Source organism: Lactuca saligna, chromosome 8 (genome assembly GCF_052625555.1).
Source record: "Lactuca saligna cultivar CGN05327 chromosome 8, ASM5262555v1, whole genome shotgun sequence".
NCBI classification, from domain to species: domain Eukaryota; kingdom Viridiplantae; phylum Streptophyta; class Magnoliopsida; order Asterales; family Asteraceae; genus Lactuca; species Lactuca saligna.
The window spans coordinates 161,047,836-161,068,533 of NC_136424.1; the positions used below are offsets into that span (position 1 = coordinate 161,047,836).

The 20,698-nt window shown below is 39.5% G+C and overlaps 1 protein-coding gene across 1 annotated transcript; it reads right to left on the reverse strand.

The window, feature by feature from the left end:
• Positions 1-1,282: 1,282 nt before the first annotated feature.
• Positions 1,283-3,485, reverse strand: LOC145013285 (uncharacterized). Its single transcript, XM_078972089.1, has 5 exons — positions 3,329-3,485; positions 2,450-2,610; positions 2,019-2,105; positions 1,663-1,821; positions 1,283-1,552 (listed from the first exon to the last, which is right to left on the reverse strand). Exons 1-5 carry the CDS (start codon positions 3,444-3,446, stop codon positions 1,469-1,471), a joined length of 609 nt encoding a protein of 202 aa, XP_078828215.1. The 5' UTR covers positions 3,447-3,485; the 3' UTR covers positions 1,283-1,468.
• Positions 3,486-20,698: the final 17,213 nt, after the last annotated feature.

Sequence of the window (20,698 nt, forward strand, 5' to 3'; positions counted from 1 at the left end):
CTCATATAATATATTAACAAATCTTTTCCCATAATTTCCGATTAGTTTATTAATCATATAATAATCTAATAAATTATACTTCTCTTTCCTAATATCATTTCTAGTTATTTATAGTCATGAGGGCAATCCAAAAAGGATTTTATTTCTAATTACAAGTTTATACCAATTTAGTTATGAACTTGGACACATTAATCCGACACAAAAGTCTCTCGTACAAAATTAGGGTTGCATTATATATATATATATATATATATATATATATATATAATATATATATATATATATATATATATATATATATATATATATATATATATATATATATATATATATATATATATATATATATATATATATATATATACGCGGAGCTGACCTAGGATTCAATGTCCGTGTAATAGGCCCTCTGACAACAAATTATACATAAAGTCAACTTGTCCTTTGATAGAGAGAATTGGTTCTGATGCATGTCGAAGCATCGAAACATTATAGTAACTCTTTGGCATTTGTACAACTCTCTTCGCTAAGAACATCTATTGAGACTTTCTGTGCCTACGAACTGTTCTGAACCATTATTAACCGTTATGAAGCTTTAAAATAGTTTGGACTGCTTTTGGATTAAACTTACTACCTCCATTAGACTCGACGTCTCAACAAATTAATTGCATACATTTAACAACCCCCCACCCCACCCCCTACCCCTCTTACCTCATTATGTTGTTATGGTTGCTGAACTTTTACAAATTTATGCTATCAAATTGAACAATAAAAGAATAGTATAATCACTCAAACATGTTACCTAATACATGACTACATGTTATATCCTTTAATCCTAAAATGAAAGGTCAACGCCCACTTTATGTCCAAAAAAAGACAACATACTTCTGTTTATGTTTCTTATTTAGCATCCTATTTTCATTTCTTTTTTTCTTATTTAGCATCCTATTTTCATTTCTTTTTATTGCGGCATTATACTAAAAAAAAATCATTGTTACATTGTACTATCAAAACCTACTCAATTAGTACATGCAATCTTCTTTCTTTTTATTATACTTTGAAAATATAATATTATATTTTTTTTCTTCGTATTTTGTATGAAATCGTTATAGTTTTATAAATTTTCCAAATTACAGTAATTTACTACAAAGAAACAAAAATAAGATGTGATAACCTGATAATGGAAGTGTGTTTGCTCTTTCATGCATAAAACCCTTAAAAAGGTAAAAACCCTGTTACATAATATAACCTAATAATATAACAGCAAAAAATAAATACCCAAATGTAGAAAACTCCACTACTACATAAAGTTTCATCCTTGGGATCTAAATTCCTTCATCCAAAGAGTTGTACATCGTGCTACATAACATGTACATCGGATGATTGCTGCTGAAAATTTATACATGCTTACTCTGTTTTCGTGTTGTATAATCATCATTTACAAAAAGTGTAGATGCTAAATGAGGTTTAATTATTCTCTTGGCAAACGTTTTTCCTCCTCCACTTGTTCAAGCAAGGCTTGTAGTTCAGCTTCAGTTAGACCCTCCAACCGTTTCTGTATTGAAATGTTACACGTGAAACTTTAAATTAAAAAAAAAAAAAAAAAAATGAAAAAAAAACATCAAAATATAATATGTGGGACACGTCACATCTTATTCAACTCACCTCCATAACTTTCATTTCATAGTCACGTAACTGTTGTGCATATGTCATTTCTTTATTTGAGACCCGAAAAATATAAGTTGAAATCCATCCAACTGTAAGACCTAACACCAACACTAACTGGACAACATTCCCCGCTTGCAAAGGATCAACTCCAAAGAACTTCAAAAAAAAAAAAAAAAAAAAAAAAAGCTCAAAAGAATTTATATTGTAAATAGAAAAGGGTATAAATGATAATATTGTTTTCAGAAAGACAAAAGAATTTGAAATGAACCCATTTTTAGAAAGATTGGGCTAGATCCAAAAGAGTAAAGAGGCCCAATAGAGCAAACATAAATAAAATTATAAAAAAAGGATACCTCCAATCCACTTTTTAGACCAATTCCAAAGAATGTAACTCCAAGTCCAATAAAAAGAACATCTTTCCTACTATACCCAAATGGAACCTGCAAAAAATAACTCATAGATGAGATTATAAAAATTTAACAAGTTAATATAACTATTAAGCATAATAACTGCTTTCATCGTCTTTAATTTTTTTTTTAAAACATTTGATTTCATCACAAAGTGGTAAAGGAGAGCAATGTTAGATGTTAACATAAAGTATCACAAAGAAAAAGGGTAGACGTCAGTACGTCACCTCCCATGGGAATGAGGGCATTTATGTCTTTTACAGTTTAATGTAGCTATTGGTTTTTGTTTAAACCAAAACAGCAATTTAAAGATATTAATATAGGCATCTTTTATTTAGGATAGGGGAGAAAATAGAAGTGAAAAGTATGAAACTTGCCTTGGCTTTATTAGATGAATCATCAGTAACACCATCGGGGCTTGAGGAATTGCTGCATCTGGGGGGTATAAATGTCATTTTCTTTGATATTAATCCATGAAATTCTCTTGTTGAATAAGAAGGATTTCTGGTTGTTGAAAATCTATGAGAAATAACTCTTTCTGGAAGGAAAAGAAGGGAAAATAATTAGAAATATTTACTTCCAAAATTGCCTTCATGAAATTATACTAGTCTTAAATCCCCACAGAAGTATAGTTTTTTCAATCAATCTCATATTATATATGTTTTGTTATTTATGTACCTTAATTTGATTTGGCTTGTGTTAATATTAACCTTAATGTTAATGCAAACAACAGATTGTTGAAATGTCAAATAAACTTTTTATATTTCCATCAATTTCTAACACAATGATATATCATGTCATGCCTCCTACAATATTAATATGTTTCTGTATTGGTTTAATCTTAATGTCTTAAACACTTTAACATAATAGGAGATTCTTCAACATGGTATAGGTTTTCTGTTTGAAATTACCCAAAATAATCATTTTTGAGAAGCACAATGGTTTCAGCTTAAGATTGAAGTTCATTGACCAAATTAGAAACGAACTGAAAGTATGATCTTATTCATTACAATAGAGATTCTACTTGATCAAACTTAATATAATCAAATAACAAAGGGGACAACTAAACAAGTGAGGTAAGCTTATAACTTTCGAAACAAAAGGAAGGTTTGCAACTTTCGTGAATTTTCATAACCGAAATTTTTACATTCTGAGTCGCTACTCAACCATAAAGAAACATATGCACAAATTACAACCAGTAGCAATGCAATTTATGATTCTAAACCCTAAATTTTAGATTCTGAAATTCAACAAACCTTTACATGGAACTTGAATAGTAATCGGCTTCAGCTGGGAAAGAGGAAGAACTGAAATGCCTACGGAAGAAGTACTCGCCATGGCTATGCGCTTCATTCCGATTGGATTAGAAGCCATCGCTACAATTTTGCTCCCACTCTTGAGGAATACCTCACAAATATAATCCTTTTATTTTCAATCAATAACCTTAAAGAGTTCATATTCTGTCACATTTAGCCCATAAACTTTAGGTTTTGATAACTTTTCCTCTCTAACTTGAAAATATAACTTTGTTTCTTCATGTTCGTTTCAACGAGAAGGTTTATGAATGGTCGACTTTAACGGTGGAAAGACCTACTAGACAATTTTGTTTCAATCACATAAGTATTTGATGGCAGAGGCTAAATTTGGATAGATTGCCTAAGAGATTTTAAATAAACATATTTAGACATTGATTGTTGGTGATTTTAGTATCATGATATCATTTTTATGTAACTGTAACTAATATATGAGCTAAGGGGTTTCTTAATTTGTACTCTAATATATATACGGGTTAGTGCGGAGTGCACACATGTATAATATCGAATTAGATATCGGTTTGACGACTAGTCGGGGGTCCGGGGGCAGCGCCCCTTTGGCGGGGTCTAGGTGCAACGCCCCTAGCAGGGAAAATTCAATTTCTTAAGGGTGATTATGGTAAAAATAACAAAACTCGTTAGTTTTGGTAACCCTAAATCCGGATTATCCTGACTTGCTTCCAAAGCAACTAATGACGGTCCAACCATAATAAAACTCTAATCTCGTTTAATATATAAACACCTCTTCAGTCTCAGAAGAGGGTTGCGAATTTTAGCTCTCATTTTCATCAAACTCTCACAGAATCTCTCTAGCAAATTGGTTTACGATTTCTATGCCTAGAATCGTAAGTGTTCACTTGGATTATTCTATATTGAATTTCTTACAACCCAGGCATAAGGTAGAAATATCAGTTCGAAAAGTGCTCTCACGATCCAGGTTGGTATCCAGATCTCCACCATAAACCCTATTATTTTCTTACATTGATTAGTTTATCTATTATCTTATGTATGATATGCAAGTCAAAGACAAATATACATCTTTCCATCTCTTGTTTTGTGGTTTCTTCCCTTTGGACTCATGTATGATATGTTATTTTTCGTTTAGATTATTCTTGTGTTATATTTTCGGTTTGGACTATCATTGTGTTATTTTTTTTCAGTTAGATTATCCAAATGTTATTTTTATCGTTCAAACTGTAACATCTCAAAATTCAAGGCTAAAAATTACATTTTTAAATAAGTTAAGATAAACCATAAGTATATAAAAACATCCATAATAACATCTCATGTCAAAACCCAAGTGTCAATAGTCAAACATGTCATCATAAAAATAATATCAGAGTGTAATCCGAAAGATCTCACGTGTGGAAAAGATAGTGTGATGCGCTGCGATCGAGCCGACTCCTTTTCTTTAAAAAACGAAGTACCTCAAACCAAAACTGAAAACCGTAAGCACGAATCTTAGTGAGTTCCCCCATCATACCACACACCATACAATAACATACTGTCAGGCAATTCTGGGGTGCCTGACTTACCCATGTCAAGCCATTCTGGGGTGCTTGACCTACCTAGGTAAAGCCATTCTGGGGTGCTTGACTTACCCTCGGTCTATCTCAACCGACTATTGGGGACTATTTCACCCCTACCACTAGCACATAATAACATAACATAAAAATATTGCCATAGAATTTTGGGGTGCCTGACCTACCCATGTCAAGCCATTCTGAGGTGCTTGACTTACCCAGGTCAAGCCATTATGGAGTGCTTGAGTTACCCGTCGATTTATCTTAACTGACTAATGGGGACTATTTCACCCCCTACTACTATCGCACAAACATAGCATAAACATATTGTCACGCATATTTGGGGTGCCCGACCTACCCTTCGGTCCTAACAACCGAACTTGGGGACTATTCCCCTCCTACTACCACTATCACATATAACATATCATGCTAGCACATAAACATATCAGGTAGTAGCAAACCAGACAATTATCACAAAGGCAATCATCTCAACTATAATCAACTACTAGTGGGTCGGCATTGGTGCCTTCAACCCACTTCTACTCGAAGGTAAGTCACCTCACATTGTTGAAGTCCCGCAGACCCAACCCTAGCTGTTGGATGATAGGTTCCCGAACTGTCAACATCAAAATAACACCCAATTAATAATTGGGTTCCAATAAATAGCCATAAGTCCATGCTTGGGGTAAAAAACTACTTTACCCCAAGCTTAGCTTGATACAAGCCCAAGGCCAAATCTAAAGGCCCAACAGTCAACTATGAGTCAAAGCCCAACATATGGCCCAATTTTCCAAATTAGGCCCAAACCTTTACATCATCTCACTCTAAGACCCAATCATTTATTCCAGTCCAACATTTGACATTCTAATGGTCCGATATCATATGATCGTTAACACCCAAACTATGGCCCGTCTATGGCCCAATTTTCCAAATTGGGCCCAACCCCTTATATGGGCCTTACCCTAAAGCCCATACAATTATTCTAGTCCATTGATTCTTCTTGGATGGCCCATTATTGGCCCAATCACCAAAGCCCAATAGAAAGGACCAACTCAAGGCCCAAGTGAAATCAGGGTTTTACATAAAATGACGATTAGGGTTAAGTGTTTCTCACTTAACCCATTAAGGACTTAATCCATTAAGTCCATCAATCTATTGGGTCAATCATGTAGTATAGTCGGGCTTAATACACAATCCCAATCCAGTCATCCAAAATTCATGTCCCGACAATCCAAAACCCATATGCCTAATATTAGGGTTTTCTAAACACTAATTAGGGTAGGGTATCCAACCCATCTTAGCCCAATAGGCCTAATAGCTAGGCATTTTGATCAATGAAGGTTCATTAGGCCCATTAGGGTTTTACTAAGCCTATTAGTCACATTTTTGGGCTTTTAGGTCAATTAGGGCTTCAGTGGGCCCATTAGGGTTTCATTGGGCCCACTAGGGTTTTAGTCCCTTGTCCAAACATCCCAAACAAGTCACAATACAAACGAGGCACACCGCCACCCGACACGGTGGCTAGTGGCAGCAGCCACCACCTCACTGTGATGATTTTGAGTTTCTTTCCATTATTCCATTTTTTGTTACAATTTACAATGCCAATCTCCAAAATAAACACACACACGAATGCTAAATACACACACAACCACCCTTGTGGTGGCCAGTGGTGGTGGTGGTGGTGGCTTTTTAAGCCAACTAAACAGCCACACAACACCCTTTCACTACAGAAATGAACACAAACGCACCAAAACAAACACACACACACACATGGCAGTAGATGGTGGCAGCGGCGACATCAGTGATGGATTGCGGTGACAGCCGCCACCGTGAGGTGGTGGCGACGGTTCTGTTGATTCCCAGTCGAGCATCCACACACACACACAAACACGATTTTAAACACACTCCCATACATGAAACAACCCACACAGCCCCGCCATGAAGTAATGCGAGTCTGAAGTCCACACTGAACAAAGAAACAAAACCGCAACCATCTTTTCTCAACGACGAGCAACGGCCAGAGGCGATAGCAAGATGACGGCGATGGCGTAGGTTGAGGCAGCAACAGAAGAGACATGAAGAGAGAGTGTGCGACCCACCCACGAACTGCAATAGAACCCACAAACCACTTTTTCCTGATCTCGTTGTACCTCTTCGTCTTCGCCTATGACGGAACAAGGCGGCTGCTCCGATGATCCTTCAGTGGTGGCGAGGAGGTGATGGCTGGGGTGGAGAAGATAATGTGGCAGATGAGTTGTTATTATGGTTAGGGTTAGGAACACTTCGTGTATATATGGCGGCTGCGTAGTAGTGTGACGGGTTCTAACCTGTATCCCATACAACTACATACGGTTTTGGCACTGCTAGCCCCTCCCATCCATGATCTTCTCAAAAAAAAGTCTACAAATTACCATTTAAACCCTGCCCCTTGAATTCCTTTACAAAATAAGTCTGGATTTTACTAAACAACCCCCATCTTCTAAAATCTTTACAAAACTAATCTAAAATTTACCTTTTTAACCTCCAACTCTCAATTATGACATATTCAGCCTTCCATTCTCTTTTTCCTCCAAATTAAGTCCCAATAATTACCACAAAGCCTCTGCCTTCATAAATATTTACAAAATAAGTCTCGAATTTACACTTCAACCCACAAATAATCCAAATAATAACTTTTGGCTCCCAAAACCAACATCCTACTAAATATTATGGATTTTAAGGCCAGGATTCATTTATTAATCTTTATCTATTTATTTATGTAATAAACGGGGTGATACAACTCTCCCCCACTTAAATTATATTTTTTTCCTCGAAATCATTCCTTACACGCACAACCACTCTAGTAGCATGGTCACCATCTTGGGCACACCCTAGCCTTCCCAGGGTAGCCGTGACGAATCTTCTTAAAGCCCTAAAATCCATAGGTGCACGAATTCCTCGCAACAAGATCACATGTACTCTATCTAAAATATGTTGTCTCGAGATGGTCTGAATCCCTGATAGACCACTCATACTGAATCATTATCATTGAACCCAGTCCGTTTATCCCTCAAATACTACTCAACTTCTAATAGCTCGAGGTTCCCACTATAAAATCGGATCACAAACCTAATTATCCATACATGTCATTTAGCATAACCCACGCAATCTGTTATTCTGTCAGAACTTACAACCTAAACACAAATACTAGTAGTGCTAATCGCTGAAACTGTCCAAACATTAAACCGCCTGAAGTAGTATGCTGCCACATGGCTGCTTGCCAAATCTACTGAGACCTCCCTGGTCTCAATTCGTTCACCAATCATCTAAAATATCGAGTTCCGGCCCGGATGTAGAGCCAAAGGACTCCCACTTCGTCGCCTCACACGACTTCTGAATGAAATCCTTCTCTGGAACTAGTTGCCACTGGTTATCATGCCACTGTAGCTCTAAAACATCATGATCTAACCGATCGGGTCCATGCATCAAATCTTATGATCATCAAATTCAAGACTAAAAGTGATTGCTACCTGACCAATGGTAGCCTTATCTCACACGTCCTTAAGTAGTCCATTGCTTCCCTGATCTCATAATTGTAGTGATGTTCCTACAGTCTTATCACTGGCTTGACCAGATTTAATCCCTCTGGGGAAATCCATAAACCAATATGTGGATTTCCATATCCTAATTGCTACACTGAGCTAGTGGGTTGAAAGACCCCAACTTTCGTATTTTTGAAAGACCCAAACTTTCATATTTCACAATATTATTACTCCAAAACATGCTACTTGCATATTCATAAAAGCAATATTTTACATTGATAAAGAGATTACAAACTACTGGATACAAACCGACTATTACAAAGTGTTATTTATTACATAACTACCCAGGATATTGTAATTTATACAAACATAAAGTGGAGTAAAAAAGTACTATTACAAACTATTCTAAATCTTTCAACAGTATGTGATCATACTAGTTACTTATCACCTGCAATTGTTAAACATTGATAGGGTAAGCTGTGACGCTTAGTGAGTTCAATAATAGATACAATATAACGTTATGCCATATATATACATCAATATGGAAGAAGCAAAGAGGAACAACAAAGACATATATGAAATCATGTGACAAGCGTTCATATCAATCAAAGACTTTATTCAAATATATACTTTTCAATGCTTGACATACATCAATAAAACTTTAGCCCAAATGGCATAGAAGACATACAATTTCTGATTAACATCTTGTTAGATTTCAAGCTTATAGTCCTGTCTAACCATTTACCAATGCCATAGAATAGAAGTCATTCTCTTACGGAGACATGCTCTACATGGCCAGAGGCTACGTATTACATTCATAATAAAAATAGCGAATAAAATATCACGGGAAAATAACCCGGAATTATAACACTGAAAAGCACATAGCACATAAAATACAATTGTTCCTATATATTGAACTCACTTTAAATTAACTGGGGGTTAAAATAGTAATTTGAACATCACTTAGGCTTTAAATATGACTTTCTATGTTGAAAACCGGGAGCTTAATTGAAAACCGGGCTCTGCGAAGGTAGGGCTTCAAAACCGAAAAGATAAATTTTCCGGGCTTCTCGGGAGCTTCGGGATGTGTTTCGGGTGCTAAATTGATACCGAGGCTTCGGGGAAAGTCAAAATAGTGAATATATGGAATTAGGGTGAAAAAGTGTCAAAAATTCAAAGTTACCCGGGAAGGTTCGCAGCCTCCCTTTTATAGGGCCGAAGCTCGAACGATGCGCTGGCAGAAGGGACAAGTAGAAGTAGGATGCAAAGGCAGATGGCTCGCATGCAAGAGGGGGCGGCGGTGGTGAAGCGAGGCTCGGACACGCGTGTGACACGCGTCGACTTCGGACTAGTCCAACGTCTCGGTGACGTAGCAGCTTCGTGCGAGGGACGTGGCAGCAACGAGGGTCTCTGGTGGCTTCGCAAGTTTCAGACACGCAAGGAGGACATGTCTCCAGCTCGCATACGTTGCGCGCATAGAGACGAGTGACGTGGTCGGTACTGTTCATGCGAGATTTCTCTGAAAATGTGCCCCAAACTTTTAAAATTCATAACTTTCGCATACGAGCTCCGTTTTTTACGTTCTTTATATGCACACGTAGCTAAAATTACGCTCTACAAATTTCGTTTAGACTTTGTCAGCTAATTTTGAATTTATTTTTAATATTATTGTTTTTAACAGACCGGGACAGGAAAATCCGTTAAAAATTCATAACTTCTTCATCCGACATCCGTTTTCGTCAGACTTTTTACCGTTGTACTACAAATGATGAGACCTTCGATTCTCATTTAGGATGTATTAGTTAAATATCACTCGATCTAAAATTCAAGTTTTTAGCTGTCTACTGCTAATCCGAAACTTAGAAAAATCATAACTTCCTCATACGAAGTCAGATTTTGGCGTTCTTTTTATCGAACTTCTCGGTTTAACGAATACTACGACTTTCATTTAGATTACTAAGGCTAAAAATTTGTTTATCAAAAAATTACTTTTTACGTCATTCGACGTCGTGTTGGTTTTATCGCGGATCTTCGATTGGTCATAACTTCTTCGTTAGAACTCGGATTTCGACGAGGTTTTCGCCTACAAGTTTCTAACGAGACTATTTACAACTTTCAATAATAAAATTTTACTTATTTAAAATTTTATATTTTTGCTAAATTTCACTATTTGGCTTTTAATTGGAATCTCATAAGACTTCCAATATTTTCTGAGTGATTCTAAACATGTTTTACTTCATTTATAGTAAAAACCATCTGTTAGAACTCAACACTCAATTTCATATAGTATTTCACAATTTTATTCATTACAAAACACGATTTCAAAACGTGTATGTTGCATGGGTACTACTGTTCCTTCCGCGATCTAACAACACTCCCATGCTATCTACCAACCTAGTGAATTCTACGGCTACACCCACAGTCTTGCAACACTCTAGCACTATCTGGCTGCTAGTGAATGCTACAGCTACACACACAGACTTACAACACTCTAATATTATCTGACTGCTAGTGAATGCTACGGCTACACCCATAGACTTACAACACTCTAACAATATTTGGCTGCTCGTGAATGCTACAGCTACACCCGTAGACTTACAACACTCTAACACTATTTGGTTGCTAGTGAATGCTACAGCTACACCCACAGTCTTACAACACTCTCCAAACCGGTCGAACTCACACTCGACCTAACACACAACAGAACTTGAGTCCTAACTGGAGCTCTACCTTGGTTCCCAAAACATGTTGTCTGAGAGTCTCGAAGGCTATCTGCTACTCAGGCCCCCCATCGAAAGGCTACCGACTTCTTAGTCAGTCGGGTCAAAGGAACTGCAATATCGGAGAAGTCCCGTATAAATTTAAAGTAATAACCTGCTAGACCCAGGAAACTACGAATCTTAGTTGGAGACCTCATAATCGACCACTGCATCACGGCTTCTAACTTGGCCGGATCGACTAGAATACCCTTCTGGTTGACAAGGTGCCTAAGAGATTGCACCTTGCGCAACCAGAACTCGCATTTGGAGAACTTTACAAAAAGTCTCCCCCCCCCCCCCCACACTTAGATTCAACTAAGTCTTCACGGTACGTGATAATTGAAGGATTCCCAATCCTTCTTACTTCCTAATAGTCCATTGCCGACAATTTGAGCTTACGAATGCTAACGATCAATTACCAGTTTAACCTTAAGATCACCCGTCCTCTAAAATCTTGAAGAGTACTCTTGAAATCTAGTATAGTTTGAAACCTCAGTCCATCTCCCATGCTGACAACTGGAGGCCTTAATCTTCACTCTGGCTGACGAATCCTCGTTCCCAATCCCAAATTCACAGCACTATTGAACTCTGACTGAACACAACCCATGCAAGAAATGCAATTCTCTTGAACATCCAACAACAAAACACCCATGCATCTAACACTTGCCCTGACTCCGCTATCTTCATGCTACCAGTCCTTCCCTAGCAACGGTAGTACCTTGAACTCCAAAGTTCATCCATAGAAAATTGCTAACCATACCTGAACCATGATAGAACCACTGAGCGCTGACTTCACTAGATAACTATCGCTCTAACCCTGACCGAGTATCCTCTAAATAATACTCCTGCATAGATCCCGACAAAGATCCGGAATGATAATGGTACGTGCGGAACCCACTCTACAAAATGCATCCCTCTGTGGATTCATTAAGGACTTTTCGGCATGCAGGATGGCATATATGATTGTAACGCCCCGATTCTCAGGTATTGGTAATATGAGTTTTTTTATTAGGCCATACTCGACGAGTTGGTTTACCTACTCATCGAGTAGCAGTGAGAAGGATCGCGGATTAAGTGACCTACTCGAAAAGTCCATATTTGGGACTCGACGAGTAGGAGCTGGCAAGTGAAACCCTAATTACCGGGATTTACACCCCTATTTATAGGGACCTTAGCCTCCCTTGGACCTCCTTACAATTCCAAAGAACACTTGAGAGCCTTATTCGTGTGTGTGTGTGCCTTGTGTGTGTGGTTGAAGCTTGAAAGAGACTCCTTGGAGGGAGAAGACTTGGAGGAGAAGAAGATTGAAGCAATTGGAGTGTGGGAATCAACATTTATCTCAGATATCAACTTCAAAAGGTACCCAATCCGTCATTCTCTTTATAGATCCTATTTTTGGGTGAGTTTAGGGTTTTTAATGGAATATCAAGTTGGTATGATGAGCTATGGACTAGATTTGAAGTTGTAACTTCAGATCTGGACTCTCTTTGGATTCTAGAAGCATAAAGTTGCAGCTTTAGTCGTGATTGAGGTCCCTTTTGTGCATAAAGACCTATCAATAGCTTAGATTTGCCATTTTGAGCCTTTAAAGCCATGCATGCACATAACGTTTTTACATGATAAGCATGCCCTAGAAGCTCGGATCTGTGATTTGGAGTTGTTGCATGGCTCAAAATGGATCTGTATGGAAAGAGGACAGAATGGACTCGGCGAGTAGCAGGGTCGACTCGGCGAGTCGCATGAAGATGGCCATTGAACTCGACAAGTTGGATGAACAACTCGGCGACTCCGATGAAGATTGTCATGAGACTCGACGAGTTGAAGAACAACTCGGCGAGTCGGATGAGTTTTAAACAAGAATAATGTTCGTGAGTATATCTGTCGAGTTGCAAGGAGGGAAATCGACGGGTGGCCTTAAGGTCTGATCGGGATTTAAAGGAACTCGACGAGTCACCTCGATGACTCGACGAGTAGCTGGGTGTACTCGGCGAGTTGAGGTCAACATGGACTGTTGACCTTGACTAAGGACTTTGACCTTGATCAGGGGTTGACTATTGGGTTATGGAGTACCATACAAGCTTAAAGACTTATGCGTATATTGGACTATGGTTATAGGTGGTGGGGCCTGTGTCGAGTGATCCGAGAGTTGGAGTTTACCTTCCGAGTCAACATCTGCGAGGTGAGTTATCCTCACTATATCGATAGGGTCTACGGCACCAAGGCCAGCCCTTTAGCTGTTATTGTATGGTATGTTGCATGTGGTTATGATTTCTTAGTTCGGAATCGGGTAGCTCACTAAGCCTTCGGACTTACAGTTTTCAGTTTACTGTTTCAGGTAATTCAGGAGATCATGGAAAGGCGAAGGCGTGACCATACTACTCCTCATCCTTATGTTATGATTTGGGTACACTCTGATGGAAAATGATTTGAAAACATTTTGTAAACAATGCTATCTAGTTTCTATTTATGATTGAAAAAGTTTAAATTTGGTGTAAATTTTATGGTTGTTACAAGTTGGTATCAGAGCCTTGGTTTGAGTGAATTGGAGGAACACTTGTGTGAATCCAGTCTCAAATCAAGGAGATTTTTGGAAAATAAGTTTTAAAATGGTTTTCAAAATAAAGGATGGAGGATGCAGAGGGTGCGATCAGCCGAAGCCTGTAAGTAAACCCCAAAATATCGTGCAGTTATTTGATATTCTGATATGTTAGAACAACATGCTAGTGCTAGGCTAGGGATCTTCAGGAATCACATGATAGAATTGCCTGATTGCATGATGCCTATTAGCCTAAGGTTTCTTGTATGTGGAATTGACATCATAATTGTGGATGTTTAGTGTATGCATCACGGTTGTGCATAATAAAGATGTTTGGGTCGATTAAGACCGCGATGGTTGAGTATTTTGATGAGTGATATGCAGAGACAGCTGCCGCTGCAGCCACTTTGGCAGTAACTGCAACATGGGTGGGAGGAGGAGCCGGTAGTGCTTTCCAGTACCGAGACTTCGATAATACGAAGCCCCCGACGTTTGATGGTACACAGGATGCGATTAGGGATATGAGGTGGTTATCTAATGTGGAGGGTTGTTTCTTCACGTGCTCATGTCCTGCTGACCAAAAGGTCAGGTGTGCCATGAACCTGCTGAGGCTTGGGGCAAAGGACTTGTGGAGGCTGACGATTGGGTCGTATACTGATGATCAGCGGGCTGCTGTTACTTGGGAGCAGTTCATAGATATGTTCTGCACCCACTACGTTCCACGCGTTGAGCGGGAGCGGCTTGCGTAGGAGTTTCTGACGTTGAGACAAGACGGGGAGTCCGTGATGGAGATTACCTATATGTTCACGGAGAGGGCTATGTTTTTCCCGGAGTTCGCTTCAGAGTAGTCTTAGATGACTCTATATCTGAGTATGCTCAAGACTGATATTCGACATTTCGTGTCTACGCAGCGATGTGATACCCTCCTGGACCTTCAAGAAGCCACGAGGCGGCATGAGTTTGAGATAGAGATGCAGCTGAAGGAGCAATGTCAGGCACTGGCACAGTCTCAACCGGCGCCTAAGCAGTCTAAGACCGCTGATACACGGTCTGGGGGTCAGCAGAGCCGCACTTGTGGGAAGTGTGGCAGGGTTCATTCGGGAGTTTATAGATCAGCGGATGGGTGCCACAAATGTGGCAAGGAGAGGCACTATGCCAGGGACTGCCGACAGTCCGCCCCTCTTGCAGATATGAGGATTTGTTACCATTGTCATTAGGTTGGTCATGTGAAGTCCAACTGTCCGCAGCTCACCGCCAAGTTGGCGTAGGGTTCCGCGCCAGCTGCTGCAAGGATTGGAGATAGGAGGCCAATTAAGGTGGAGCCTCCGAGGGCTCAGGGTCGCGCTTTCCAGCTCACGGCCAATGAGGCCAAGTCAGCACCAAATGTGGTTGCTGGTACGTTTCTATTCTCTGTCTCAGTTAGTGTATTGTGCTATGCTTATTGATTGTACCTATGATTAGGTATGTTTTTAGTAAATTCTTTTCCCGCTTTCGTATTATTTGACTCGGGGGCAAGTCGGTCGTTTGTATTTCAGTCCTTCTCTAGAGGGTTCAATATGCCGGTAGATGATCTTGAGTATCCGTTGTGAGTTTCGGTTGCCAACGAGCACGGGGTTTCTGCTTCTCCGGTCTACCGGGGATGCGAGTTAGAGATTTTTGGGGTGTCCTTCCCGATATATTTAGTTCCTATCCCCATGGGGGATGTATGCGTGGTTATAGGGATGGATTTGCTTAGCCGTTTTGGCGCCATGAACGACTGTGAGGGACAACAAGTGGTGGTTCAAACCCCAAGTGGGGGAGAACTTGTAGTGTATGGGAAGGGAACCAGAATGGGATCAGGGTTTAGTTAACCAGCTAGGGCTCGATAGTATATTCAGAAGGGGTGTCATACCCCCAAACCGGAACGGCAGAAACATTCTGGGGTAGAGGACGTCATGATCAGTATCATAACCATAGTGAAGATAGTAAACACAACCATCATAAATATAATTTAAAAGGTTAAATCATTAAAAAAAATACATGTTTCCAAATAAATTACATATGATGTCAAAATAGTCCAAAAGAAATATACGCCTTAGCGTCTTTCCTTCAAAAAGTCATGTGATTTCCTGTATTACTGATTACCTGATAATACAACTTGTTTTTGCAAGAGTATCAGCATTAAAGCTGGTGAGTTCATAAGCAATTTATGAATGAAAAATGCATGTTGTTACTTCAAGTTTGTTTCCAGAAAATCCAATATTTTCTAAAAGTTTTAGTGTAGTCTTAACTGAACCAAGACTTAGTATATGTAAGTAAATCATCATACTTATATGTGGTTTTATATTCAAATAAAACTCCTTTTCGTGAAATCATTAAATTCCCGTGAACGGTGTGCTTGTTAATTTTCCCATGTAAGTTTTATAACCATACTATGACTCGAGGACCTCGTACTCGATGTTCTTCATGCGTTGGAATGTTATGACACTTGTCACCCCAAACCTACCGGCCTAGCTGTTGCAAGCAGCTCAGGTGCGGGTTGTCAAACCCAATATAGATCTATATACAACTATCACGCTCTCCCTACAAGAGATTTTGGTTATAACTACAGGACTTTTCTGTAGTACTAAAGAGTACTCCGAAGATGAATGTCTCACAAATTTATTCATTAACATGTTCACGTAGTTTGTAATAAAATACTCGTTTTGTAAATCGATAGTATTATCATTTGCGGTGTCCAAACTATACCTATTATAGTTTTATCAAAATGCTTTATGTTGTAAATGAAACCTTGTTAAGCATGACCTTTTATTTCAATAGAATGACATTGAAAATGCTAAATATAAAATCTTACACACCATGCTCAGCATGTTACAAGGTGTGAATAACACTTATCTTGTTTTAACAATTTAATTCTTAACTGTCACTATTTTAGATTATTTATAGAAAAATCATCGTAAGTCGAAAACTAAATCCGTAAACTTAGAGAGTTAAAAAGATTCTGCTATGTTCAAAAATTTTCTTATAATTTTTGGTGGTCTCAAACCATTGTGAAAATGTTCATTTGCACAACCTGGTCTGATTTCGTTGTTGCGGTGATAGGCAATTTTGTAAAATCACCAAAAATTGTAGAAAAATCATATGAAGATTAGCAAGTAGTCATTTTAAAGGTATAAACCTGAACTATTTGTATATTGAACAGTTTTGAAAAATATTAAGTTTAAGTTTGGTAAAACAGTTCGTGAACAGGTCACAACTTTTCTGTTGTAAGCTGTCAAGTTAAGTTTCAAATATATTTTGGTGTTTTAACTTGTATCCCCCCCCCCCCCCTTCTGAAAACTAAAGAAAAAAAGAAAATGTAGGGTTATGAACTCACCTTTAGTGATTCTTGGAAGAGTGGAAGGTCAAGACGAGGAGTATCAAGTCAAGATCACTTGATGAACACGTAAAAGCTTGGATGATCCTAAGAACGATTCTTTGGCGTTAGAATGTGTGTAGATGATTCAAGGATGTTATGAAAACATGGAATAACTATTGATTTTTGAGGAAATACTTACCAAAAAGTGAAGTAATAGCTCAAGAACACTTCTAAAAGTGGCTGGAGGTTGAGAGAAAATAAGCTCCTTTGTGTGGTAAGAAAGCTGTAAGAGTGTGGGAATGATCCAGTGAATCAAGAAATCCTCCAGGGATTTCTTTATATAGGGGAGTTGTTGGAGCAAGTTGTGAGTTTCGGGTGATGTGTGCATTGGTTTGTGTGATGTGGATAAGGTGGCAAGTGAGAGAGTGACTCATGGAAGGCAAGTGGGCACACTTGACCCACTTGTGGGGTAATTATCCTCTTAATATAAAATAATTATTTTAAATTAATAAATCCTTGAGAAATAAATAAAACATGAGTTATGGGAGTTTAAAATAGTAAAAATGTGAATTTGGTGAAAAAAAATCCCGTCAAAAATAGGCTTAGGAGGCTAAAGTAGTCGAAAACCGGACATTAGGGACCAAACCTGCGAGGTTCAGCTCCTAGGAGTGTGAGAACCGAGAGGGAACCGAGAGTAGGAGGAGAAAACCGAAGGTCCAAAATGGGGGATGCGAGGGTCTCGGATGAGGGGGCGAAGTTCGGTCCTCGTTGCTGGCTTCGGTCCGAGATGCTTCTAACAGGGTTTCGATTCCTGACAGGGTTTCGGATCCTAAGAGGAGTTTTGGCCCTAAATGGCCATTTTTCAATATAACTACCCGTTTTGCATGATTTTTGGCCACGTTAAGGGTCGGGATGACCCGGATGACTATAAAAAGTTGGGAGAGATTTGAGAGAGATTCATTTTTAGCCATTTTTATCGAATAATCTTGCAAAGCAAGGTTCGTGGACCCCATTATACTTCGTTTATGAATATTTTAAGTCCCCGAAAGGGTCCTTAGTCGTGTTTTGATGCGTTTAACTCCCTTGTTAGGGTTTCACATTGATAAACACATAGATTTACCGAGGCACTTGAATTCTTGACATACAAATGTATGTTTTCATAGAAAAACTTTTAATCATACAAGTATTATACAAATTGACCGGTTAAACTTGTTGACTTAACTTTGACTTGTTGACTTTGAATTTGACTTGAATTTGACGGTTGTCACATTATCCCCCCGTTAGAAGGAATTTCATCTCGAAATTTGCATTTTTTTAGAGGGACCTTAAGGGTTGGGGAATAGATGTGGATACTTTTGCTTTATTTGATCCTCACGTTCCCATGTAAATTCGGGTCCTCGCTTGGCGTTCCAACGGACCTTTACGATGGGGATGCGGCTTCGTTTCATCGATTTGACCTCTTGATCCATGATTTCAACAGGTTCCTCTATGAAGTGGAGGTTCTCATTGATCTCAATTTCTTCCAAAGGAATGACAAGGTTGCTGAGTTCCTGTGGTAATCGGAGCTTGTATGCTACCGAGCCAATCCTGGCGAGGATTTTGAATGGCCCGATATACCTTGGATTTAACTTCCCACATTTTCCAAAATGTACTAATCCCTTCCAAGGTGATACTTTCAGTAGTACTCGATCTACAATTTGGAACTCTAAAGGCTTCCATTTTTTATCGGCGTAGCTCTTTTGTCGGTCTTGTGAAGCCATCATCCGTTCTCGAATTGGATGATCTTTTCTATTGTTTCCCTTATGATCTCCGGGCCAGTAAGTGTGTTGTTAGGAACTTGCCCTTTTGCTAGTTGAGTATCGCCCACCTCAGCCCAGCACAGGGGTGATCTGCACTTACGGCCATAGAGGGCTTCGAACGGAGCAACTTTGATGCTAGTGTGATAACTATTATTGTATGAGAATTTGATAAGGGGTAGGTGGGCATCCACACCCCTTATAAGTAGATGTTTCGTTCTCCTTCCAAGCCGATGTGGGATCAAATCTAACCCACTTTCACCCCCCCATTATAGGGTTCGACGTCCCTTGTCGAACACATCGACCCGTGCCCTAGCTCTGATACCATTTGTAACACCCCCTCTGGCACGTATCACAATATTGTCCGCTTTGGGCCACTCGGCACGAGGACTTCCCAGGGGGTCACCCATCCCGGTACTACTCCCGCCCGAGCACGCTTAACTGCAGAGTTCTTATGGGATCTGCTGCCCTCACGACTTTAAAACGCGTTGTGATAGGGAAGGTATCCCTAACACAACGCGTTTTAAAGCCGTGAGGGCAGCAGATCCCATAAGAACTCTGCAGTTAAGCGTGCTCGGGTGGGAGTAGTACCGGGATGGGTGACCCCCTGGGAAGTCCTCGTGCCGAGTGGCCCAAAGCGGACAATATTGTGATACGTGCCAGAGGGGGGTGTTACACAAAGGTAGTTATTTCGGCTTTCATGTTCAGCCACCAATACAACTTTATGAGGTCTAAATACATATTTTCTGAGCCGGGATGCACTAAGTAACGAGTTTTGTGAGCTTCATTCATGACAACATCCCTGAATCCACCAAATTTTGGTGTCCAGATCCGGTTCATGAGACAACGAACTCCGTCATCCCTGACTTCAAGATTTTTATCCATTCCTCTCAATCCTTCACCTGCCATGTTCTCTAGTTTTAAGGCTTCTTCTTGTGCCTCCTTGATTTGCGTGGACAGGTGTGAATGGATGGTCATGGTTAGTGCCTTTACTTGGCAGCCAGAGTATTCCTTTCTGCTTAAAGTGTCTGCCACCACGTTGGCTTTTCCTGGGTGATAACGAATCTCGCATTCGTAATCGTTTAGCAATTCTACCCATCGTCTTTCCCTCATGTTGAGTTCTTTTTGGTTGAGGATGTGCTGAAGGCTTTTATGATCGATGAAGATAGTGCACTTGGTGCCGCAGAGGTAATGCCTCCAAATTTTTAAGGCGAAAACTACCACTCCTAGTTCGAGATTGTGCATCGTATAGTTTACCTCATGTGTCTTTAGCTGTCTTGAGGCGTAGGCAATGACCTCTCCTCGTTGCATCAACACACATCCAAGACCTTGGTTTGATGCATCGCAATAAACCACAAAGTTCTTTGTTCCCTATGGTAGGGACAAGATCGGAGCACTACATAGGGCTCGTTTCAGCGTTTGGAATGCACCCTCCTACTTATCCCCCCAAGCGAAGGTCACTCCTTTTTTAGTCAAGGTGGTGAGTGGTTTTGCGATTTTGGAGAACTTTTGGATGAATATTCGATAGTAACTGGCGAGTCGTAAAAATTGACAGATTTCGTTGGGTATTCTTGGCGCTGCCCAGCTTTCAATTGCCTTGATCTTTGAAGGGTCGACATGTATTCCTTCCTTGCTGACTACATGTCCGAGGAAATCCACTTCTCGAATCCAGAACTCGCACTTTGAGAATTTCGTGTACAATTTCTCCTCCCTCAGTGTTTCCAGGACTTGATGTAAATGTTGGCTGTGTTCTTCCTTACTTCGGGAGTAGACTAGTATAACGTCGATGAAAACAATCACAAATTTGTCTAAGTAAGATCGACAAACCCTATTCATCAGGT